Here is a 26198-nt window from a genome sequence, read left to right on the forward strand (position 1 = left end):
ATATATATATACATATATGTGCATATCTACAAAATCCCGATGTTTATATACTGTTAACTCGCCTAAAATCAAAGTTTAAAGTTCTCCACAAGAACTAGATGGAAACAACGTTATCCTATAATTGGCCAAATTTTTTACAAATTTTGGCTTTATCGAGTCGTTACACCTCAGGCTATCAACATGTTTTTTTCCAAAAAAAAAAATAATCTCTGCCTGATAATTAGATTTAATAACTCGCCCGAAGATTGTTTGATACGATACTCGAGAAGAAAACAGTAATCGATTTCTTCCGCTTTTGAAATTCAACGCGGATCTTTTTGCTGTCTGGTTTAAATACACTCGACTAATGTCTTTTTCAGGAAGTCTGTTGTCAGTTTGATAATCAGAATATTTGTTTGTATTACCTGGTCTCTAAGCCGTAACATCTGAACGATTTAACCATCGGAATGAAAGAAAAATACGGTTTGAATAAAGATGTTATAAGAGAAAAAAAAAATCTCTGCACGACTGACTTGCCAAAAAAGAAAAAAAAAGCCGAATTTTTTTTTCTTCTTCAAAATGACTCATACGATTCAGATTTGATGTGACGACGGCTATCGGCACGTGCATACACATTAGCTCCGCGCACGGAGCACAAGTCAGAGATAGACCTGGCCGCATCTTGATGCCGTCTGGTCCGGAATTTATGGCACTTTGATTCCAGGATTGCCGAGCAAGACGTTGTTAACAGAGATTTGTCGCTGTGACCACATCTTGGCTTCCTGGCAGCGTCGAGCAGTTTATTGATCTCTTGGCGGTCCGCGTGTTTTTTTTTATCTGTTGGGTAGAGGTGAGGTTGGGATGTAAGGGGTGGGACGTTAAGATGTAAGTGGTGACGTTAAGATGTAAGTGGTGACGTTAAGATGTAAGTGGTGACGTTAAGATGTAAGTGGTGACGTTAAGATGTAAGTGGTGAGACGTTAAGATGTAAGTGGTGACGTTAAGATGTAAGTGGTGACGTTAAGATGTAAGTGGTGACGTTAAGATGTAAGTGGTGACGTTAAGATGTAAGTGGTGAGACGTTAAGATGTAAGTGGTGACGTTAAGATGTAAGTGGTGACGTTAGTGGTGATGTTAAGATGTAAGTGGTGAGACGTTAAGATGTAAGTGTTGACGTTAAGATGTAAGTGGTGAGATGTTAAAATGTAAGTGGTGACGTTAAGATGTAAGTGGTGACGTTAATATGTAAGTGGTGATGTTAAGATGTAAGTGGTGAGACGTTAAGTTATTTGGATTCGATGTAAATTTGCAACCGTCGTTCAACACAACGCCCATATGAGATGACACCAAACATCTATTTTCAAAAGTTTTCAAACGTCGATCCCCGCCAATAATTGCCTTTCAACCTAACGAGGGCCGATGAAGTACACATCCCCATTAAACGCAACAACCATTTTCGCCCCAACCAAAAACTCACGGGAATTTCCCCATGGACCCAATAACCTGACCAGTGGTCAGCTTGTCAGGTATGCAATCTAAACCCTTCATTAATCGCCGCAAGCCACTTGAAGGGGGACGCAACCAAAGAATGCTGCGCGCGCATCCAGGATCCGCGATAACGTCAGCAAGCTAAAAATAGAACGAGAAAAAACCGTTCACGATTGACGGTCTCGCCCAAAACACAAACAGGGGGAGCTAACCCAGACAAATGACGGCCGTTCTAACAAATGATGGGTTAGTTTGTAGGTGTACAGATTTTTGTCTAAGCTGGGCAGTGCTGCACCTTGTTTCATGGCCAGGACAATGTATAATTAGCGGCCCTTTAAACATGGGATGATGAAATGTTGATGGTGACGCTCATGGTGCGCTCAACGGTGGCCACAATCATGCAGCACTAACGGCCACAATAATATACAACTAATATACTGGGCACAATCGTGTATCATTAATGGTCACAACCACATATCATTAATAGCCACTATCAATCACCACTAATGGCCACAATCAGGTATCACCCACAATCACGAATCGCTAATGGCCATCATCATGCACAGTCATGGAACACTAATGACCACAAACATGTATCACCCACAATCATGTAACACCCACAATCACGCACCACGCTCAATCCTGTACCACCCATAATCATGTACCACCCACAAAAATGTACCACCCACAAAAATGTACCACCCACAGTCATTTGCACCCCCCCTCCTCAAGATTTTCATTTGCACCCCCCCCCCTCAAACTTTCAATTTAGACCCCCCTCAACCTTTCAATTTATTTTTCCAACCCATTTTGGCGCCCCCTAAGGTCAGCGCCCGGGAACATATGTACCCCCCCCCCCCTCACTGCAATCATGTAGCACCCACAATCATGTGCCACCCACAATCATGTAAGGCTACCACTAATCGGCCTCAACCATTCACAAAACTAGCAGCTCTACTGAAAGAACTGTCAGTACATAAAAACAATACACAAACACACACTTTATCATATCTGCCTACAGATTTGTAAGTCGACACCCCACTCTCTAACCCTGAACTTCATTTTTAAGTTGTTTACTCAAGATATTCCTTCCCTATTAAAACTTAATACGATACATCCTTTATTTTCATTTCATTTTTTTTTACTAACCCTTCAAATACTGGACGAAAAATTAATCCCGAAAATTCCCTTCCACTAATTAAATAACTTGTATTTCATTAGGCGCCTACGCCCTGGGCAGTATCGATCCCTCGCTGTATCGCGTGGCCGACGAGGACGACGACTACGACATCCCCAGCGAGCACATCGGGCGTGTCTGGTTCGCCACCGAGTACGAGCGGGAGGCCGAGAAGCTGATGGTCACCCTGATCAAGGCCCGGAACTTGCCCAGCAGGACGCAAGGGGTGGACAACGCCTGCGACCCGTTCGTCAGGTAAATTCAGCTCATTTCCGGTGTCTGGGTGGTGGGGAGGAGGGTGGGGGAGGGTGGGGGGGGGGGGGGAAATCTGATTTATTATTTATTTTCGTTATGATTGACGGAATGTTTATTCGGACGTTAGCTTCTACTTGCTTCTCCGCTCTGTACTAGTCTAACACGGTAGTTAAAGTTAGGGTTGAGGGTTATGAAATGAGTTAGGGTTAGAAGGATTTAAAGTTAGGGGTTAGGGTTATAAAATGAGTCACGGTTATACGGATTTAAAGTTAAGGGTTAGGGTTATAAAATGATACAAGGTTATACGGATATCGCTCATAGAAATAACACTATACAGTTAGGGTTTAGGGTTATAAAATGATACAATGTTATACCGACATCGCGCATAGAAATAACACTATAAAGTTAAGGTTTAGGGTTAGAAAATGATACACAGTTATACGGATATCGCTCATAGAAATAACTATAAAGTTAAGGTTTAGGGTTAGAAAATGATACACGGTTATACGGATATCGCCCATAGAAATAACTATAAAGTTAAGGTTTAGGGTTAGAAAATGATACACAGTTATACGGATATCGCTCATAGAAATAACTATAAAGTTAAGGTTTTGGGTTAGAAAATCATACATGGTTGGACGGAGACATGGGGTTTTGGGATTATATCTTTCATTTTCGTTTCATGTGTGAGCAGGCTAAATGGCGCATAACAGGTTGACACTCAATATGTAATTGTGTTCGATCCCTTCCAACACTAGAATTAAGAACGAAAAAAGAAGATGCTTTATGTTTAAAAAAAAAAAAACGCATCACAGAATGTGTAAGCAGTCAAGCAAGTCAAAACAATTACCAATGACGTTTCAATACAATGGCTTCCTCGTCTTCAAACTGATTTCTTTATCAGATAAAGCTAGCTGTATTTCAAGATACACATAGATTTAGGTCGTATGTAGTACTGTAGTGCATAGTATAATTGAAACATACTGAAGGTTGAACACTTTTCAATTTATTTTCCGTTCAACCGATAAAATAAGAGAAATAAATAAGTGTCAGAAAGCTTAAATAAAAGCTACAGGCAATATAATCTCGCCAACAGTAAAAGTAATAAAACGTCCCAGAGTCCACCCAGCTCTGATAAGTAACTAACTCATGTTAGGGAAAGTAAAGGCGGCTGGGCAAATTGTTGACCACACCATCCCTTCATATGGAGAGGTCAAGAAACATTATAAAATCCACTTCATGTGCCCAAAGAATCGCTAGGTCTAAAGAGGAATTTTTTTAAATCCGTTGATAAAATGAGAATCACAAATAGCCTGGGGTTTAGAAATATCATCATAAAGTATGTTTCAACTCATACTTGTTTAGAACAATATCCAAACATTCAGCTTAATATAACATCTACTGGACGGCACAGCTTGGCCAATTATCTGATAGTACTTAATGCTACTATCAATGGGTTTAACACACTTCTAGAACACGGACCTAAACAGCGCTATACAGTAAAAAAAAAAAAAAAAAAAAAAAAAAAAAAAAAAAAAAAAAAAAAAAAAAAAAAAAAAACAAGGTTTACAAAAGGCGTGTAAATTAAATTTTGAAAATGAACTAAACTATTGAACTGACCTACACTAAGAAAAAAATTAAACAGACACATACACCATCAACAACAAACAAAACACAACAACAACAAACATACAAAACAAACACTCTAAACTAAACAACAAATCAACAGAACAATAAAAAAAATGCCAGAAAGGATTCACGGCAAAACAAAACAAGGACAGGCACAAGACAACGATGGCCAGATTTTTAAACATATGCCTGTCACCGCTGATCCTTAACCACTGACCAGCATGCAATTCGTCCTTAGATTAATTTCAACTAAAAACAAAGAAAATATCTTCATTGTTTGTTGTTGCGACATTTGGTTTCGTTTCATTCTCATTTTAGAACAACATCATTTAATTAATGACAGATGCCTAGGATATTCCAGCTAAAAGATATCTTAGATGGAATGAGAAAACTCAATATCGTACTGTTATGCTTTCTTAGCGAAATTGGAACGAATCTTCTCGAATTTATACGGCTTGACGACGACATGATTGGCTCGCTTATAACCGGATGTGAGATATCGTCTGCAAGCCAAATGTGGGTCAAAATGGCTGTCTATATTGACCTAGAGGACGCGCGCGATTACATTATCATAAAACCTATCTGTTTACGAAATCCCAGTGGCGTAGAAGGTCTATGGTACCTCACGCAATGGATAAATAAAAATTGTGTGTATAAAATATGTATTGTTAAGTATTATTTTATTTCAATACACAGACATATCCTAATTTATAAAAGCCCAATGTGCGCACATCTCTCTCTCTCTCTCTCTCTTTCTCTGTCCGCAAAAAATTTTCGCCGGACATCACGTCAGAATCGGCAGCGATATATCGAGAATGTTTTACGGACTTTTGTTGAAAATAATATGTTAGATGTTTTAAATGTATAACCACAATTTTACTTAAAGAAGAAAAATAAAAATTTAAGGCGTATTCGAATGTAGAGAAACAGTATTATTTATGCAACCGGAAAAGCATTAATATATGTGAAAAAGAACGCATAAAACTGTGACGTCACTATTGCTTATACATTAACTAATGACGTCATCTGCCGTGTTAAGAATGAAAAGAAATGAACTATTTCATTCAAATTTGATTTAGATCTACGTACACTATGAAATGTATACAATACAATTTTTCCGGCCTAAACTCATAAAATTTATTTTATGTATTTGGATTCTAGATCTAGAGATTCTAGATCTAGACTAAATCTAAATCTAAATCTACGCAATAACTAGATCTAGACGTAGACGCTAAGATCTAGATTTAGACTCTAACTTCTCTAAAATCAATTCCAAAAATAAATGTCTATATTAGGACTAAACTATTTCAAGACTTATTTATTTTATACAAAATCTTTGTTTGGAACTGGCTAATTTGGGATAAAAAATTAATTTGAAAGAATAGGCATATTCGCGTAAGTTAAGATTTTAAAATACGTGTTTCATTCTCCGTATTTTATAAGGTGCCTAAATAGCGGAGATGTTAGTGTACATTAAACCACGCAGGTGGTGCGGGTTCGAGACACAGCAAGTCAATGTATTCTTTTTTATTATGCTCGGGCTAAATTTAAAAAAAAAATTCTTTTAGGAATCTAGATCTAGATCTAGATTGTCGGGTGTCCGATAGGGCACTTCCCGGCGCCGCAGGCGCTTCAAATTTGGCATGATCTTGCCTTGGTGCGACAGAACACGGGGGCCGGTTGGCCGAAAAGTCTACGATGTGGGGGTCAAAACTGACCTCGACTGACCGGTACCTTATATGAGCTATAAATCGAAAAAAAATGTCCACGGAGGAACCTCTTCATAACTCTTGAGGTCGTAGACCGACCTTCGGGCGAATTAATTAAGCATTCAAATTCTCAATGTTTTCGAAAGCCTAAGCGAAGCTGGGCAGCATGCCTAGTGTGATTATATTTGATTTGAGTTCACCCATCTTTTGATGAGTACCTTATTCACGTTATGGAGAGTAAAGGCGGTTGGGCATAGCGCTGACCAAAGTAATCTCTTCATGAGGTCGGTCACAGAAACAGATAAACTCTACTTCATCTGCCCCTGAACTGTCACGTTCAAATAGGGCAACTTTTACATATATGATTTAATAGGCCTCCTTTATATTGTAGTAGGTATAGGCGCAAATATTAAAACTAGTATGGGTTAGGTTTGAGTTCTGTAAGTCTTTTTCTACATCATGGATTTAGTTTTTAAAATAAAAACAACTTCCATTTGTTGATAACGCCACACTGCGTTAGTATAGAAAAAGTGACGTATCGCTGTAAAAATGTGACTGCTATCTGGGAACTTAAGCACTGATATACATACACATGCACACATAAACAAGCACGAAACCTAACTTTGAAGAAAAACATACTAAAACCACAATGGATAAACCACAGTTGTCACAGTTTTCTTATTTTGAGAAAAAAAAATGAGATTTTGTGTTTGAGATCCCTTACTGTTCCATTGTGGCATGATTTTAAAATCCTAAATATTGAGGGGATCGAGGTGGTTTTACGCTTTCATAGTGTTTTACGTGATATATATATATATATATATATATATATATATATATATATATATATATCAATACTAATAGTTTCGCTGTCTGTGTATCTATCTATCTGACAAGAACGCTCTGGAACGCTCTAGAGAAAACATAAGCAAAAAAGGAACGCTCTAGAGAAAACATAAGCAAAAATTCTGACAAGAACGCTCTAGAGAAAACATAAGGAAAATAAAAACTCTCACAGTGAAACGAAAGACGAAGTATGACGTCGCCACATTTAGTGCACTGACGTCATTGATTATCGCGTAAACATGGAATAATAAAAAGGAAATGTTGTCTAATCTAAATGGTTTGCGTGAAGAGTTTCTTGCATACAATTCTTCGGGTAGGGGCGAAGCCCCACCCCCCGCGTAAGAACGTCTGAGCCCCCCCCCCCCTCCCCAACTCAAAAGAAATTTCTTCATCGATACTCTATAACAAAATTACCGCCTAATTAATGTGTCTAATCTAAAAAGTGGTTTTCTTGCAATGGGACGGTAGACATGTTTTTTTTGGGGGGGGGGGGGGGTGGAGGGGTGGGGGGGGGTGTGTGTGTGTGTGTGGGGGGGGTGTGGGGGGGGGGGGGGTGGTGTGTGGGGGGTGGGTTGGTTTCAGTGTTTCTTTCAGACTTTTTCCTCCCCGGAGAGGGGTGGGGGTACTTGAAATTTTCGGGGGCGGGGGTAGAATTTTCTGGGAGGGGGCGGACACTGGAAAAAGTATATAATTATATTTCGTTGAATGGGACGGTAGACATGTTTTTTTTTGGGGGTGGGGGTGGTGGAGGGGTGGGGGGGGGGGGGTGGGGGTGTGGGGGGGGGGGGGGTGGTGGGGGTGTTGTGTGGGGGGGGGTGGGGGTGGTGTGTGGGGGGGTGGTGGGGGGTGGTGTGTGGGGGGTGGGTTGGTTTCAGTGTTTCTTTCAGACTTTTTCCTCCCCGGAGAGGGGTGGGGGTACTTGAAATTTTCGGGGGCGGGGGTAGAATTTTCTGGGAGGGGGCGGACACTGGAAAAAGTATATAATTATATTTCGTTGAATGGGACGGTAGACATGATTTTTTTGGGAGTGGGGGGTGGGGGGTGGGAGGTGGGGGGTGGCGGGGGGGGTGGTGGGGGGGTGGGGGGTGGTGTGTGGGGGGGGGGGGTGGCGGGTGGTGTGTGGGGGGTGGGGGTGGGGGTGGTGTGTGTGGGGGTGGGGGTGGGTGGTGTGTGGGGGGGGGGGGGTGGCGGGTGGTGTGTGGGGGGTGGGGGTGGGGGTGGTGTGTGTGGGGGTGGGGGTGGGTGGTGTGTGGAGGTGTGTGTGTGGGGGGGGGTGGGGTGGGGTGGTTTCCTCATCGATACTCTATAATAAAATTACCACCTAATTAATGTGTCTAATCTAAAAAGTGGTTTTCTCGCAATTTCTTTAATGCAATTCTTCGCGTAGTGGCTAAGCGCGACACCAGTGTTTCTTTCAGACTTTTTCCTCCCCGGAGAGGGGCAGGGGGTACTTGAGGTTTTCGGGGGCGGGGGTAGAATTTTCGGGAAGGGGGCGGACACTGGAAAAAGTATATAATTATATTTCGTTGAATGGGACGGTAGACATGTTTTTTTGGGGGGTGGGGGTGGGTGGGTGGGGGTGGGTGGGGGGAGGTGTGTGGGGGGGTGGGGGTGGTGGGGGTGGGGGTGGGGGTGGGTTGTGTGTGGGGGGTGGAGGTGTGTGTGGGGGTGGGGGGTGGGGGTGGGGGTGGTGTGTGTGGGGTGGGGGGGGTGGGGGTGTGTGGGGGGGGGGTGGGATGGTTTTAGTTTAGAGAAAAGAGACAGCACTATCAGCCTAGCGCCCGTTGTACCCTTCCTCAACGGGCCATTTATCTAGTATATATATATATATACACAAGCATAACATGAGTATATGGCACTAACACAAAAATTACAAAAAGTGGACATCAGTGGTTTATCCAGTGTGGCTGTTACAAGTCAAACATGCCTGAAATAGAATGCTCAAGAAAACTCCGCCCACACGGCCACCACGTGACGTTAACCGCTCCATGATTTCATATTAGACAGCTTTTTCACGCTCGGCTGAACCAGGTCATGCAATTTGCATGGCCCCACGGGAACTCTCAATCAGGAAGAAATTAGTTTTATTTTCTGGGGCAAGTATTACACATGGCACGGTGTAAAGATCAGTTTTACTTTCTGGGGCAAGTATTACACATGGCACGGTGTATACATTAGTTATACTTTTTGGGGCAAGTATTACACATGGCATTGTGGATACATTAGTTTTACTTTCTGGGGCAAGTATTACACATGGCACGGTGTATACATTAGTTATACTTTTTGGGGCAAGTATTACACATGGCATTGTGGATACATTAGTTTTACTTTTTGGGGTAAATATTACACATGGCACGGTGTATAGATCAGTTTTACTTTCTGGGGCAAGTATTACACATTGCACGGTTTATACATTAGTTTTACTTTTTGGGGCAAGATTTTATAAATTGCAAGGAGTATAGATCAGTTTTACTTTCTTGGAAATCAGTTTTACTTTCTGGGAAATCAGTTCTTCATTCTGGGGTAAGACTTTACATATTGCACGGAGTATATATCAGTTATACTTTCTGGGCCAAGATTTTACATATGGCACGGTGTATAGCAATGGGACAGAGTAGTCGAATGAGCATACGACTGCCAACCTGAAAGTCTCCAGTTCTAATCCGGGTTCTAAAACGTAGAACGTCTTCACATCTCTGAAAGACACATTGTTTCCGTTATGGAAAGTAAAGGCGGCTGGGCGTAATGTTGACTCTAAGTAAACTCTACTTTACCTGCTCAATTGACCGTTAGGTTCGAAAGGAAACTTACGGTGTATAGACAGCTTTATTCTTACATTTAGGCTTTCCAATTGCCAATTTTATTACTATGGCCAGTTTTTTTTTAAATTGCCAGTTTTCCTATTGCCGATTTAATACTTATGGTAATTATTCAAAATTGCCTGTTTTCCCAGTTACCAGTTTTATTATTGCTAGCTTGGTACTCATGGCCAGTTTTTTTCCCAATGGTTATGTTTTTCATATTGCCAGTTTTTTTTCAAATGCGTGTTGAATTTCAAAAGCCAGTTTTGTTAACTGAGTGCAAATTAACCACTGATTTAAATCAAAAGCGAAACTTTTACAAAATGCAGTTGGACCTATTCACTTTCTGTTGATTACCCCTTAAAATAAATAGTGCAAAATTTAAGGACATTGCACCACGACGTAGCAGAAATTTAAAACTTGAAAACTTAAAAAAATAATAATACACAGACAGCTGAGTTGTTTTGTTCGCTTCAAATTACAAAAATAAATTGAAAATATAAAAAAAAAAATGAATGACTTTTAGTAATATAACGCCTTTGTATTTCTTCCCCACCCCCCCCCCCTCCCTCCCTGTCGTGGATACCCCACGGCTCCTGTCTTGACACGCCTCCTTTGGCTTCCCTGTGTACAATTTCTGGTCTCTGCGTCATGTGTTGGGGTAGTGCAGAAACTCTAAGGTAGTATGAAATGTAGAGACTCGTACGAAAAGTGTATGCTAGTACGAAAAGTGTATGCTAGTAAGAAAAGTTTATGGTAGTACGAAAAGTGTATGCTAGTACGAAAAGTGTATGATAGTACGAAAAGTGTATGATAGTACGAAAAGTGTATGGTAGTACGAAAAGTGTGTTCTAGTACGAAAAGTGTATGCTAGTACGAAAAGTGTATATTAGTACGAAAAGTTTATGGTAGTACGAAAAGTGTATGCTAGTACGAAAAGTGTATGGTAGTACGAAAAGTGTATGATAGTACGAAAAGTGTATGGTAGTACGAAAAGTGTATTCTAGTACGAAAAGTGTATGCTAGTACGAAAAGTGTATACTAGTACGAAAAGTGTATGCTAGTACGAAAAGTGTATGCTAGTACGAAAAGTGTATGCTAGTACGAAAAGTGTATGCTAGTACGAAAAGTGTATGGTTGTACGAAAAGTGTATGCTAGTACAAAAAGCGTATGCTAGTACGAAAAGTGCATGCTCGAACGAAAAGTGTATGCTAGTACGAAAAGTGTATGCTAGTACGAAAAGTGCATGCTCGTACGAAAAGTGTATGCTAGTACGAAAAGTGCATGCTCGTACGAAAAGTGCATGCTCGTACGAAAAGTGTAGGTTCGAACAAAAAGTGTAGGTTCGTAGGTAAGGTGTAAATTCATATAAAAATAAAAGATAAAATTAATAATGTGGGCTCGTACTAAAAGCGGGGGACGTGCAAGTTCGTATGAAACTTGTAAAAGTGTACGTTTGCGCAATATGTATAGGGTATTGCAAAAAGTGTAGATCGTATAAAAATGCAGGCGCATACAAAGTGTAGTATTAAACAAATAGCATAGTTTCAAATATAAATGGAATATTCATATAAAATGTGCATGCTTCAACTAACGGAATTCGTATTCGTATATAAATTGTAACTTAATTCGTACATGGGTTGATTAGTACAAAGTATAGATTCGATCAAAATGTGACTGAAATTTGCGCAAACGGAAAACCGCGCAACGGAAAACTGCGCAAACAGAAAAAAAATTAGCAAACACAAACAAATTAAATCTTACAAAGGGCCATTACTAATCACAGACGTTTTCTCCTATCAAATAACGTATATCCGTACCTACAACACAAACTAACCAACAAGCCAACAGCCTCTCACAGAAATCACATACAAATCATTCACCGCATATTAAACGAAAAACATATGTATGCGATAGCCACATAACCCGAGCAGCATAAAGCGGCTAGCTGTAGCTAGACGTAGCAAATCGTTCTCGTGTAGCCTCATAAATAATGCTCGTCAGCTTTTAGAATCTCCGCGTACAAAAGAGCTCGCCAAGATTTGATACACGGTTTCTCTCAACAAGAGCAGACAGATTGATCCGATGAGATCCCCTCCACCTCCTAACCTCCCCTCTCTATCCCTCCCCCCTCCACCTCTTAACCTCCCCCCTCCACCTCTCTATCCCTCCCCCGTACACTTCTCTATTCCCCCTCCCCCCTCCACCTCTCTATCCCTCCCCCGTACACCTCTCTATCCCTCCCTCTCCACCTCTCTACCTCCCCCTCCCCTCCACCTCTCTATCCCTCCATACACATCTCTATCCCTCCCTCCCCCAGTACATTTCTCTATCCCTCGCCCCCCCCCCCCCCCGTACACCTCTCTATCCCTCCCCCGTACACTTTTCTATCACTCCCTCCCCCGTACACCTCTCTATCCCTCCCCCGTACACTTCTCTATCACTCCCTCCCCCGTACACCTCTCTATCCCTCACCCGTACATTTCTCTATCCCTGCCCCTCCACCTCTTTACCTCCCCCTCTCTATCCTCCCCCTCGTAAACCTCTCTATCCCTCCCCCTCCACCCCTTTACCCCACTCCACCTCTCTATCCCTCCCCCTCCCCCCTCCACCTCTCTATTACTCCCCCTCACCTCTCTATCCCTCCCCCTGTACACCTCTCTATCCCACCCCTTTCTACCCCCCCCCCCCACTCTACACCACAAACCCGATTGTATGAGATTCATGGAAGGACAACTCCCAACAACCCACCAAGCGAGGTTTGATCCAATGGAAATGAAGATCTACGCGTACATTCAAAGATTTGCCCGGAATTTTAAAAAATCCATTCTTATCTAACTAGGTTACGCTCTAAGCGCGATACACTTAGTTGAAGGCCGCGATGTTGTGGGTACTATGTTGAAGACAGTCGTCTAGACATAGTTGAAGTCAGGCGTTTAGATACAGCTGATGTCAGGCGTTTGATTCAGTTGAAGTTAGACGTTTAAACACAGTTGCAGTCAGGTAATTATATAAAGCTGAAGTCAGGTGTTTAGACAAAGTTGAAGTCAGGCGTTTAGAAAAAGCTTAAGTCAGGCCTTTTAGACATAGCCAAAGTTAAGCGAATGGATACAGCTAAGTCAAGTATAAATACAAACACAGTTGAGATCAGGCGTTTAGACTCAGTAGAAGTCAGGTGTTCAGATAACCTTGTTTAAACACACCAATATAAGTTAATAACACGACTTTGAGACACTCACCATTAAAACTCGCCCATTGAATACGTCATGAAGACACGTTCATTAAATACGTCATTGAGACACCTCAATTAAATACGTCATGGAGAATCGTCCATCAAATACATCATAGAGTCACACACGTCAGCAAAATACGTCACTAGCGCATGTCATTTGACATACGTCACGCAGACACGAATGGAAAGTAAACATCACGCAAGCGTCTTGTAACGAAATGTCTTCTAATGTCCCTCCTTGTAATTCTCAATCCATCGGCTAGACGCGGGAAGAAGCTCTTGACGTAGGGGATGCTACTCTATGTAAATAAAAAGAGGGAGGTAATCCTACAGTGAGGTAATGTTGATAAACGAAATGCTGAAAATTTCAAAATAGTGTGTATTAAATAAAAAAAATAAGAATTAAATATTAGGAATGTTTTGAAACGCATCTGCCGTATAATAAATTCAATGAATATAAAATATACATTCGTGTACTATTATATTTTAAGCGGGAAAACAATCACAAAACTGATAACACTAGTACGGGCTCTTTGAAATCTCATTATTTAGTTTTTGGACAACTCTAGATAGCAAGAATTTAAACAAAAAGAAACGCACTGCTACAAACACAGAAAAGAAGGAAAAAAGATAAGCTCTCCAATTAAAACAAATAAAATAAAATTAAGCAATATTTTTTGTGAAAAACAGACATTTGTATCGAATTTTGAAAAGAAAAATGTAAAAAAAAATTAATTATGTGAAATATATGCAGTACAACCTTAGATTTTGGAAAACAATAAAGCGTCTCTGAACTATGTTGTGTTAAAAACCATAATTCGACATCAAGTTTAATCGTATTTTGTGAGATTCTCTATTTCACTCTTTCCATTTTTTTTCCACGGGGACAATTCAGCTCTTTGTAATGGGAACCGTGATCTTCGTGTCCTCAAAATTCAAGGGTCAAATACAATTTTTTTTTCACATCGTTGGGGTAAAAAAAAAAACAACCACGAAAACAAAAGTTAACATCGAGCAGACGAATCTCGTGAGCCAAAAAAACACAGGCAGACGACAACAGGATGGAGTAATGCTTCAAGGGAGGCAAGCGCGAAAATTCGAGATAAAAATAGCGGCCCCATGCTGTCGTTCATTAAAAAAAAAAAAATGAATCGATAATTTTTGCTCCGGTACATTTAAAAGATTGTTATATTTTATTCACAAAACACGAGTCAGGGTCCATCGCATGGGAAATAGCAGGAGTGGGTTCTTTGGGGAGGATAATTTGAGGAAGATTTCTAATTGATTAATTTTAATGCGCGGGCCAGTCACTTCCGTTTCAGTCATTTAGTGGGATATGGGTGCTGGTCCCTACACTGTTCAGGGTGCTGTCCCTTACATTGTTACACCTATTCAGTGGGATATAGGTGCTAGTCCCTACACTGTTCAGGGTGCTGTCCCTTACATTGTTACACCTATTCAGTGGGATATAGGTGCTAGTCCCTACACTGTTCAGGGTGCTGTCCCTTACATTGTTACAACCATTTAGTGGGATATGGGTGCTGGTTTGTTACAACCATTTAGTGGGATATGGGTGCTGGTTACAACATTGTTACAATCATTTAGTGGGATATGGGTGCTGGTTACAACATTGTTACAATCATTTAGTGGGATATGGGTGCTGGTTACAACATTGTTACAACCATTTAGTGGGATATGGGTGCTGGTTACAACATTGTTACAATCATTTAGTGGGATATGGGTGCTGGTTACAACATTGTTACAACCATTTAGTGGGATATGGGTGCTGGTTACAACATTGTTACAACCATTTAGTCGGATATGGGTGCTGGTTTGTTACAACCATTTAGTGGGATATGGGTGCTGGTTACAACATTGTTACAACCATTTAGTGGGATATGGGTGCTGGTTACAACATAGGTGCTGGTTACAACATTGTTACAACCATTTAGTGGGATATGGGTGCTGGTCCCTACACTATTACAACTATTCAGTGGGATATGGGTGCTGGTTACAACATTGTTACAACCATTTAGTGGGATATGGGTGATAGTCCCTATAATATTACAACCATGTAGTTGGATATGGGTGCTGGTCCCTACACTATTACAACTACTCAAATGGATATGGGTGCTGGTCCCTATACTATTACAAACATTCAGTGGGATATGGGTGCTGCCCCCTATACTGTTACCATTTTTCCAGCGTAAATTGAATAATCCGATCTATGTATTGCGTGAGAGCCTCACATAATTTGTGACTAGTAATTCGAAATGGAAAGAAATCCCTGTTCTTTCATTGGCTAAGAAAAAAAAAACTAAACGCAGACGTTAAAATGTAAAAGGGATTGAAAAATTCCTCGATTTTACGACAAAAGTTAATTGTAAGGAATGTGTAAAAAAAAACTAAACGCAGACGTTAAAATGTAAAAGGGACTGAAAAATTCCTCGATTTTACGACAAAAGTTAATTGTAAGGAATGTGTCAATAGTTGAGCTGATAGCATGATATCACGTGATCATGACATGAGACAACAGTACTTATAGTACCTCCGTGTCACGGATCTCTGCAGCGTGATGCTGGGGTACTGTAGGTACATCACGGCACGTGATCTTGTGGTGACGTGATCTTGTGGTGACGTGATCTTGTGGTGACGTGATCTTGTGTTGACGTGATCTTGTGGTGACGTGATCTTGTGGCGACGTGACCTTGTGGTGACGTGATCTTGAGGTGACGTGATCTTGTGGTGTCGTGATCTTGTTTTGACGTGATCTTGTGGTGACGTGATAATGTGCTGACGGGATCTTGTGGTGACGTGATCTTGAGGTGACGTGACCTTGTGGTGACGTGATCTTGAGGTGACGTGATCTTGTGGTGTCGTGATCTTGTTTTGACGTGATCTTGTGGTGACGTGATAATGTGCTGACGGGATCTTGTGGTGACGTGATCTTGTGGTGAGGTAATCTTGTGGTGAGGTAATCTTGTGGTGACGTGATCTTGTGGTGACTTGATCTCGAGAAATCCCCTCCCACAGGGGTGATCACGTGACAAGCAGTGTACTGACATCACGTTCGCAATGTGTTATCGGCCTTTTCGGCGTCATCTGGCATGGACGTGATCACGTGCCGGCGTGGTCACGTGACGCGCACTGTCCCCCAGATCACGTTCGTGATCTTGTATCGGTCAACTCGGCGTAATCTTGCATTGACGTAATCAGATGCCGGCAGTGAGATAGAGAGAGAGAGAGGGGGGGGGTGGGGTGAGAGAGAGAGAGAGAGAGAGAGAGAGAGAGAGAGGCAGAGAGAGCGCAGACCTGCAAGAAGCCATTGTCTGGCGCCGCGATTCGATTTCTATGTAAATTGAGTTGCGCGCCCAGTAAATCTGGCGGTCCACATATCAATCGGGACATTTTCTGCGAGAGTTGTCGGCTGAGAAGTCGTAAGATGGCTGGGTTAGTGTAGGCAATCGCTGGGGTAGTGTAGGCAATCGTAAGATTGGTGGGGTAGTGTAGGCAACTGTAAGGTGGGTGGGGGTATTGTAGGCAATCCTAAGGTGGGTGTAGTGTAGGAAATCGTAAGATTGGTGGGGTAGTGTAGGCAATCGTAAGATGGGTGGGGTAGTGTAGGCAATCGCAGGGTTAGTGTAGGCAATCGTAAGATTGGTGGGGTAGTGTAGGCAATCGTAAGATTGGTGGGGTAGTCTAGGCAATCGTAAGGTGGGTGGGGTAGTGTAGGCAATCTCAGGGGCAGTGTAGGAAATTGTAAGATGGGTGGGGTAGTGTAGGCAATCGTAAGATGGGTAAGGTAGTGTAGGCAATCTCAGGGGCAGTGTAGGAAATTGTAAGATGGGTGGGGTAGTGTAGGCAATCGTAAGATGGGTAGGGTAGTGTAGGCAATCGCGGGGGTAGTGTTGGAAATCGTAAGGTGGGTGTAGTGTAGGCAATCGTAAGACGGGTGGGATAGTGTAGGAAATCGTAAGGTGGGTGGGCTAGTGTAGGCAATCGTAAGATGGGAGTGGTGTAGGCTATCGTAAGATGGGTGGGGTAGTGCAGGCAATCGAAAGATGGGTGGGGTAGTGTAGGCAATCGTAAGATGGGTGGGGTAGTGCAGGCAATCGAAAGATGGGTGGGGTAGTGCAGGCAATCGAAAGATGGGTGGGGTAGTGTAGGCAATCGTAAGATGGGTGGGGTAGTGCAGGCAATCGAAAGATGGGTGGGGTAGTGTAGGCTATCGTAAGATGGGTGGGGTAGTGTAGGCAATCGTAAGATGGGTGGGGTAGTGTAGGCAATCGAAAGATGGGTGGGGTAGTGTAGGCAATCGAAAGATGGGTGGGGTAGTGTAGGCAATCGAAAGATGGGTGGGGTAGTGTAGGCAATCGTAAGATGGGTGGGGTAGTGCAGGCAATCGAAAGATGGGTGGGGTAGTGTAGGCAATCGTAAGATGGGTGGGGTAGTGCAGGCAATCGAAAGATGGGTGGGGTAGTGTAAGCTATCGTAAGATGAGTGGGGTAGTGTAGGCAATCGTAAGATGAGTGGGGTAGTGTAGGCAATCGTAAGATGGGTAGGGGTAGTGTAGGCAATCGGAAGATGGGTGGGGTAGTGTAGGCAATCGTAGGATGGGTGGGGTGTGAGGTGGTTGTGCAGGAAGGTGGTTAGACTATTGAATATAGATGCGGCTGCACAGGCAAGAATAAGGTGTAGGGCGGTGTTGACATTTAAAAAACTGTGTTTATATAGTTCATATAGTGCAGTAAATTACGTGATTAAAAAACTGTTTACATAGTTCGTATAGTGCAGTAAACCACGTGATGCAAAAAAATGTGTTTACATAGCTCGTATAGTGCACGCAATCACGGGATTAGCCGTAAGAAAAGACATCAGATGGTGGACATTAGCTAAACAAGTTTAAAATTGATTAATTTTTTCATAATTTATTGCATGCACATTTTGTCTACAAAACCTTTTTTACGTCTGCAACACAAGCTATTTCTGATTAAATCATCTTTAAAAATATCAAATACGAAGGTTAATCCTGATCGAATCATTGTTTTTTCTACACCTAACATGCAAGTTATGGGAATGTGTGGCCTAGCGATAGAGAACTCGACTGCTAATCCGAAAGTCGCGAGTTTGAATCCGGGTTCAATTCAGTAGAAAGTCCCTGAGTCGACCCAGCCATGATGGGTACCTAACTCTTGTGAGAGAAAGCAAAGGCGGCTGGGCATAGTGCTTCATATGCCGAGATCATATGTGTCTTGGGCACGAGCAGGCAAAAGGAGATATACATGCATGTTATTCCTGATCAAATATCTTTACTCTAGCCCACTATTCACGTTATTCCTGATCAAATAATTTTACTCTACCTCCAATATTTGATCAAACAATTTTACTCTACCTCCACTATTTGATCAAATAATTTTACTTTACTCCACCACTCAGGTTATTCCTGATGCCAGACGAGAGGCGGTACCTACAGTCCAAATTCCGCAGGAAAACTTGTCACCCAAAGTTTGAGGAGACCTACGTCTTTCAGGTTAGTTTCTCTTCTATGTTTGAAACATAAAGAACCGCGGGCCGCGTCCGGACCACACTGAGTTTACATCCATCAGTGAAGCTTCAATATTTTATTGTTTAAACCTGGCTTAAAACGTTAGATCCATGTTTGAAAACGTAATTAAAATAAACAAGATGGGAATGATTGAAGCAAAGAATAGTATGATGAAGGTTGAATTATATTGTTGGTATAGTGGAGAATATGACAACATCTATTTTATAGTTGGTATAGTGGAAAGTTGGATAAAATGTTGTATTTTGTAGTTGGTATAATGGCAGTAGTACGAAATGTTGTATTATGTTGTTGGTGTAGTGGAGAGTAGAGCGAAAGGTTGTACAATGTAGTTATCATAACCTTCTTTATACATAAGACGACATACAATACACAGTCACAAGGTTACCATAGCATCAGGGGCGGATTATCGGTAAATGTGTGTGGGTGTGTGTATGTGTGTGTGTGTGTGTGTGTGTGGTGTGTGTGGTGCGTGTTGCGTGTGTGTGTGGTGTGGTGTGGTGTGGTGTGTGTGTGTGTGGTGCGTGTGGTGTGTGTGTGTGGTGTGTGTATGTGTGTGTGTGTGTGTATGTGTGTGTGTGTGGTGTGTGTATGTGTGTGTGTGTGTGTATGTGTGTGTGTGTGTGTGAAACGAACAACAGCTAGCGTCTGCGATGTTAAGCGTGCCACGAAATTAAAGTTGTAAACAGATGATTAAACCCAACATGCCCACCGCATGGCTTGTCAAAGGAACGGTTTTTTTTTTTGCTAACACAATAATCTTGTGTTGGCTGCTTTTAATTATCAAACACAAGACACATGCGGCTGCTTCCTGAGAAATCAAAGACGAGCCGTCTAGACATAAACACCAGCTGTCATCGCTTCCTGCTCATACATTGTTTATATTTTTTAATGAACCGAACTGTTCCCTTAAAAATTCCTTTGTTGCCAAACAAAAGGACGCCAATGTCTAATTATAGAGATGACACAAACTAAATATTGACATGCGTGTTTATGATTGATCCTACACAACAAACATTTTGACAGCCAGCGAGCGCTGTCGATTATTTCCTCAGATATATGCGTGCCAAATGACGTGTCACAAACAATTACATGTCACATTAAAGAACGAATCAGCATCCACACCTTAGCAGTCGGATAAGTCAGACAAACCTAGTGAAGGGGGTTGGGGGGGGGGGGGGGGGGAAAGGATATTTTTTGTGAAGGATCGGGTTAGATACAAAATGGTGGAAAAATTTTCTAATTATGGCAATTTCAGGGTTTGATGGGTGAAGTTTGAAAGTAATTCTGCTATAATTTTTTTTATGTAGCCTTTCTTAGAGTTTTATTATAGCTTTTATACTATAGATTGTAGAAGTTACTTTGAACTAAATGTGTAACAAGAGAATTACTTGAATTATACTTTGTAAAGTTGACAAAACCCAACCAAAATAAACCGGGAGTGATCTCCCCTAAACTTTCTCGAATATTCTAATATAACACTATGGGGGATGGCAACTCGGGATATAGACTTCTAGACATAATTTTTAATCCACTTTAATTACTCAAATTTTTAAAAATAGAATATAATCTCGTAGAAAAAAGAAATGCACACCAAGTGAACGCTAAATAAAGATGTGCATAATAGTGCGCAATCTTATTAGTACTTTATAAATTTACACGCGTTTTTTGAGAAATCGGAAATAGCGTAAATAAGTACTTTCGGTCAACGGAAATTACTCAAAATTTGACAGAAGGTAGAGAATTAGATCTTTTACTTACATATCAAATTTCATTTATCTATCTGAAATAGTACTTAAGTTATAGGCTTTTGAAAAATTCAAAGTAGAAAAAGTACCACTTCCGGTTATCGGAAATCGCTCAAAAGTTGATACGGATCTACGATTTTGATAAAATACTTATATATGAAATTTCATCAACCTAGCTGTAACGGTACTCAAGTTATCGTGTTTACACACGGACACACACACACACACAGACATACGGACAAGATTGCAAAATTATGTTTTTCCGTATCAGTGAGATGTAAAACGTCGAGATTTGCAAAAATCTCGATTTTTTTTTTGCACGATTACAAGACTTTCTCTATACTTCGTATATACGAGAAAGTAAAAAATAACATAGGGCCCCAAATCCACATATGGCCCAAAATCTAGTAATTACCCTACATCCACATATAGCTTCAAATCTACATATGGCCTCAAATCCACATATGGTTCCGAATCCACATATGGCCCTATATCCACATATGACAAAAAATCCATATATGGCCAAAAATCCACATATGGCCCCAAATCCACATATGGCCCAAATCCAGATATGGCTTCAAATCCACATATGGCCCCAAATCAACACATGGCTTCAAATCCACATATGGCCCAAATCCAGATATGGCTCTAAATCCACATTGATATGTCTGCTTAATCCACATATGGTCCATTATCCAATAGCCAAAAATCCACAAGTGGCTCCAAATCTATATAGGGCCCAAAACCACATATGGCCCCAAATCCACATATGGCCCCAAATCTACGTATAACCCAAATCTACATAGCTCTAGCTAATATAAGAGTAGCGCATTGTTATATATTTAAAGAACATTTATTTTCTACTTTTAACTTGTTGTACGCATTTTTACGCATGCGTTACTTATTCAACGAAAGCCTTCTTCTTTAGAACTTATATACATTATATTCCCGTTCACAAATATTATGTTTTTATTAACAGTCCGTTTACTGCAAAAATAAAACTAAATAATAATGATCGATGTTAATCAATGCAAAATAATGGAGGAAGGTGTTGAGGGCTAGAATATAAATTACCTCCCTTCACAAAAGATTTTATACAAGGGAAATAATCTATACTTAAATTGCTAAAAACTATTTCGAGAAAAACAAGTCATGCATAAATAACAAATTCTAAAACACTGAGTTTAATTTTATTGTTGATTAAAACAAATATTCAAAATAAATTAAAATCTTTTCAAAGTAATTACTTTTGTAACGCGATAAATTAAAAATCATTAATAGTTGAAAGCACAAACACATTAGCACTTTTTAAATAAGTAGTTCTAAATAGTTTATCATCTTAAGAGAAAATTTGGTTTATTTCACTATTTGAATTAATTTTGGATCTCTTAACAAGGGACATCATTATCATAACGAACATTTTTTTTAAACTTTTTTTTTGCCATAAAACAAACTACATCATATTTTACCTTTGGTCATCAGTACACGTAAGCTGACCTTCGGGGTATCAAACGTGTGTGTGAGGGGGGGGGGGAGGGGGGGGGGGCTAAAGAACCTCTCGACCATAAATAGTACTAGTTAAGTTATTCTAAACAATTAAAGTATTTCAAGTTTGTTTTTCCTTTGTAATCCAATGTAAAAGTTAAGGTGGTTCATGTCTACATCGCAGGTGAAGCAGAATTGGCCGGCCAGTTTGCATGATAAAAATGTGAATAATCTAAAATATGTCGCGAGAGTGCATAATACTTATGGTGTAAATTAACAGAGAGGGGATAAAAGTCGCTGAGATCATGTCATCGTGAAAATCTCGAATACATTGGAGTCTGAGAGAGAGAGAGAGAGGGAGAGAGAGAGAGTGAGAAAGGGAGAGAGAGAGAGAGAAAGAGGGAGAAAGAGAGTGAGAGAGAGAGAAAGAAAGAAAGAAAGAGAGAGAGAGAGAGAGAGAGAAGAATAGAGGCAGGGTGAGGGAAAAGAGTGTGTATGAGAGAGAGGGGGGAAGAGAGAGATGGGGAGGGAGAGAGAGAGCGCGGATACTTCTGCCTTATCAAACACGTTGAAGTCTAATTGAGGACGGAGATAGAGAGGGTGAGGGTAGAGAAAGATAGACGGGGGAGGGGGATGGAAGAGAGGGGGAGATATGGGAGAGTGACATGGGGAAGAAAGAAAGAGAGAGAGCGTATACTTTCTATCACACGTTGAAGTCTGAGGACAGAGATATGTAGGCTGAGAGACGAGAGAGAGAGAGAGAGAGAGAGCGTATAGTTTCTTCTCATTACATATTTTGATAATCAACTGAAAGCTAAAGAGCACGTATATTTTCTGCTAGCCACACACGTTGGTCTAAACCAGGGGTCTCCAAACTTTTCAACCCGAGGGCCGAATTAACTATCAAATATCAGTTCGAGGGCCAGTTTCTTTCAGGCATCTCTTGCCACCCCCCCCCCCCCCCCCCCCCCCACTCCGAAGAACGCCCCCCCCCCCCCTAACGAAATATAATTCATATAGAATTATATACAAAGTTCATGTGTCGTCGTCCCTGGAAAAAAAAGTCTAAAAGAAACACTGTCGGGGAAAGTCTTTGGTCACTAAATAGCGACGTATGTTACGCCGCGGGTCGACTAGTAGTAAATATTACTTCCCATTTGTGAAGCTATGATTATTTTAACCAAGGGAAATAACGTGTTTTAATTATCAAACATTTTTAAAAAGAAAAGAGGTCATGCATATGTAAGAAATTTTAACACGTTAAAATCATTTTATTTCATACAAAATATAATATTTAAATTGGTTACGAATTTCGTTTCAAAATAATAACTTTTACAATGTTACAAATTAAAAAACATGCAAAGTTGTCAACTGAAGCACAATAGTTTTATTTCATAATATAATTCGCCTAGTCTGATAATTTTCATTTGTAGTGTGTCCTTTTACAAATAAATTAAGTATAATTTTGGATCCCTCAAGTAGGGACATTTTGATGACATTGTTAACACCGATTTCCGAATAAGATAAAACAAAGATGTTTCGATTATTGAATAACCCATCATTTACACTTTTACATTGGAATATATCATTTGTAAAATAAATTTGTAATTAGTCGTTTCTTATTACGAGTAAGTAAACCCGTTGAATGAATGAAAGTACATGTCAGAAAGAAATATTACTATTGTAAATATGTAGCATCCCTCACACGCCGATGATGAAAACCATAATACCAAAGCGAACATGCAAGGCAAACTGACGCTGTAAACTACACACACTAAAAATATTGGGCACACTTCCAAACTATTGTTGAAACTTTGGTTAGAACAATCCATACACGAGTCGGTAAAGCTCATGGTTGCTAAACCGAAAAGTCTCGAGTTCGAACCCTCGGGCAGATGAGGCTCGTTAGCTGGGGACAGCCACTCTTCTAGGAGAAACAACTCCAAAATCAAACAACAGTTAACTGCTGCTTGTAGTTTGTTCTTGGTTGGACAAGGCCTTCGAAACAAATCCAGAAAGAAAAGCAGGCTGAAATCGCAGTCAATGGCCTCAATGGCGCATAACCAGTTGACACGTATTCTTAATTGTGCTGGAGGGGATACCTTCCAACACTAAAATTAAGAACGAAGAAGAAGAAGAATAAATTGTTTTTAAAGTTTCGGCCACAGTGGACCAATCCTGCCTGTATAAACCTGTAACATTCAGTTGACGAGCCGTGTGGGAGTTAAAAAAACCTCTTGTCTAGAATAAGGTAAAGTATTTTCAAGTGTATTAGTAATAGGTGAGGTATTAACTAAGGTATTAACTGAGGTATATCCGAGGTATTAACTGAGGTATTAACTGAGATATTAACTGAGATATTAACTGAGGTATTAGTTGAGGTATTAACTGAGGTATTAACTGGGGTATTAACTGAGGTATTAACTGAGGTATAACCTGAGGTATTAGCTGAGGTATTAACTGAGGTATAAGCTGAGGTATTAACTGAGGTATTGACTGAGGTATTAACTGAGGTATTAACTGAGGTATTAACTGAGGTATATCCGAGGTATTAACTGAGGTATTATTAACTTAGGTATTAACTTAGGTATTAAGTGAGGTATAACCTGAGGTATTAACTGAGGTATTAACTGAGGTATTAACTGAGGTATTAACTGAGGTATTAACTGAGGTATTAACTGAGGTATAACCTGAGGTATTAACTGAGGTATTAACTGAGGTATTAACGGGTATTAACTGAGGTATAACCTGAGGTATTAACTGAGGTATTAACTGAGGTATTAACTGAGGTATTAACTGAGGTATTAACTGAGGTATTAACTGTGGTATTAACGGGTATTAACTGAGGAATTAATTTTTAGCCTAAAATAGAGATAATGAAAGAGAATGCGAGTTAGGGGAGAGGGAGAGAGGGCGAAGAGAGGGAAGAAAGAGAGAGAGAGAGAGAGAGAGAGGAAGAGGGGGTGCAGAGAAGGAGAGAGAAGGAAAGACGGAGATGACAGTATTTAGAACAACTTTTTCAGATACTTGGTAGCTAAAGTAGCCTTGCAAAAAAGTTTTCGGGTGTAATTATTTTTGTTTTGTTTGTGCAAATGTTCACCTCACAAATAGATAGACCTACCAGCTCTCTGTAGGGATATTGGATTTTTTTTTTCTTTCTTATTTTTTCGCACAAGTCTGTAAGAATATTTGATTTTTGTCGATATCCTGATACCAGTCTGTAAGAATATTTTATTTTTGTGTGATATCTTCGTACAAGTCTGTAAGAATATTTGATTTTTGTGTGATATCTTCGTACAAGTCTGTAAGAATATTTGATTTTTGTGTGATATCTTCGTACAAGTCTGTAAGAATATTTGATTTTTGTGTGATATCTTCGTACAAGTCTGTAAGAATATTTGATTTTTGTGTGATATCTTCGTACAAGTCTGTAAGAATATTTGATTTTTGTGTGATATCTTCGTACAAGTCTGTAAGAATATTTGATTTTTGTGTGATATCTTCGTACAAGTCTGTAAGAATATTTGTTTTTTTTCCTGCTATCTTCGCACGTCTGTAAGAATATTTGATTTTTTTCTTTATATCTTCGAACAAGCCTGTATTTCTAAGCTTCATTTATTTATATGCTTACGTACAGTTTCTTCCAGGCGTCTCTTCGGCCCCCCCCCCCCCCCCCCGAAAAAATTCTACCGCCCCCCCCCCCCCCCCGAACGAAATGAATTTTATATAATTGATATAGAAAATATATACTTTCAACAGTGTCCACCCCCCCCGAAGAAGTCTACCGCCCCCCCCCCCCCCCGAAAATTTCAGGTGCCCCCCCCCCTCCCCCCGGAGAAAAAAGTCTGGAAGAAACACTGCTTACGTGAATCAACGAACAAACGTCCTCTCCTTTAACAAATATGTACGTCATAGTAACACCGACGACGATATTTTAATTACTTTTGTAATAGTCAATATTCAATAGTCAGTTAAGGGGAAGGGGGGGGGGGTCATCAATAAATGACGTCACACTTTTTTGGGACTATTTTTACCTCCCCTCCTCCACTCCGTCACAAATCGTCACAAAAAACCTGACCCCCTAAAATAACGTTACACCTCAGCCTTCAACCCCCCTCAAAATTGCAGTTGAATTTTTCTTAAAATACGGTATTTTTCCAAAATCTTGTCTGCCCACTGTCAACATATGGTATTTTAATAAATTCCTAATACAGTTTATTAAAACAGTTTTCTAAAACGCGAAATAACGGCTAAAATGCGTTTTCTATTATCGCTTTTTTATAAC

General features: G+C 40.5%; 1 protein-coding gene across 1 annotated transcript in view; it reads left to right on the plus strand.

Annotated features, from left to right (window-relative positions):
* LOC131942759 (synaptotagmin-15) overlaps window positions 1-26198 on the plus strand; it is a gene marked incomplete at its 5' end in the record, with an annotated part of 87493 nt that overhangs the window by 41522 nt on the left and 19773 nt on the right. Inside the window, 2 exon segments of the mRNA XM_059302681.1 lie at window positions 2689-2899; window positions 18554-18647. Coding sequence (XP_059158664.1) covers window positions 2689-2899; window positions 18554-18647 — 305 coding nt within the window.

Source organism: Physella acuta, unplaced genomic scaffold (assembly GCF_028476545.2).
Source record: "Physella acuta isolate Inbredline_101_S28 unplaced genomic scaffold, ASM2847654v3 ptg000425l, whole genome shotgun sequence".
Classification (NCBI taxonomy): domain Eukaryota; kingdom Metazoa; phylum Mollusca; class Gastropoda; family Physidae; genus Physella; species Physella acuta.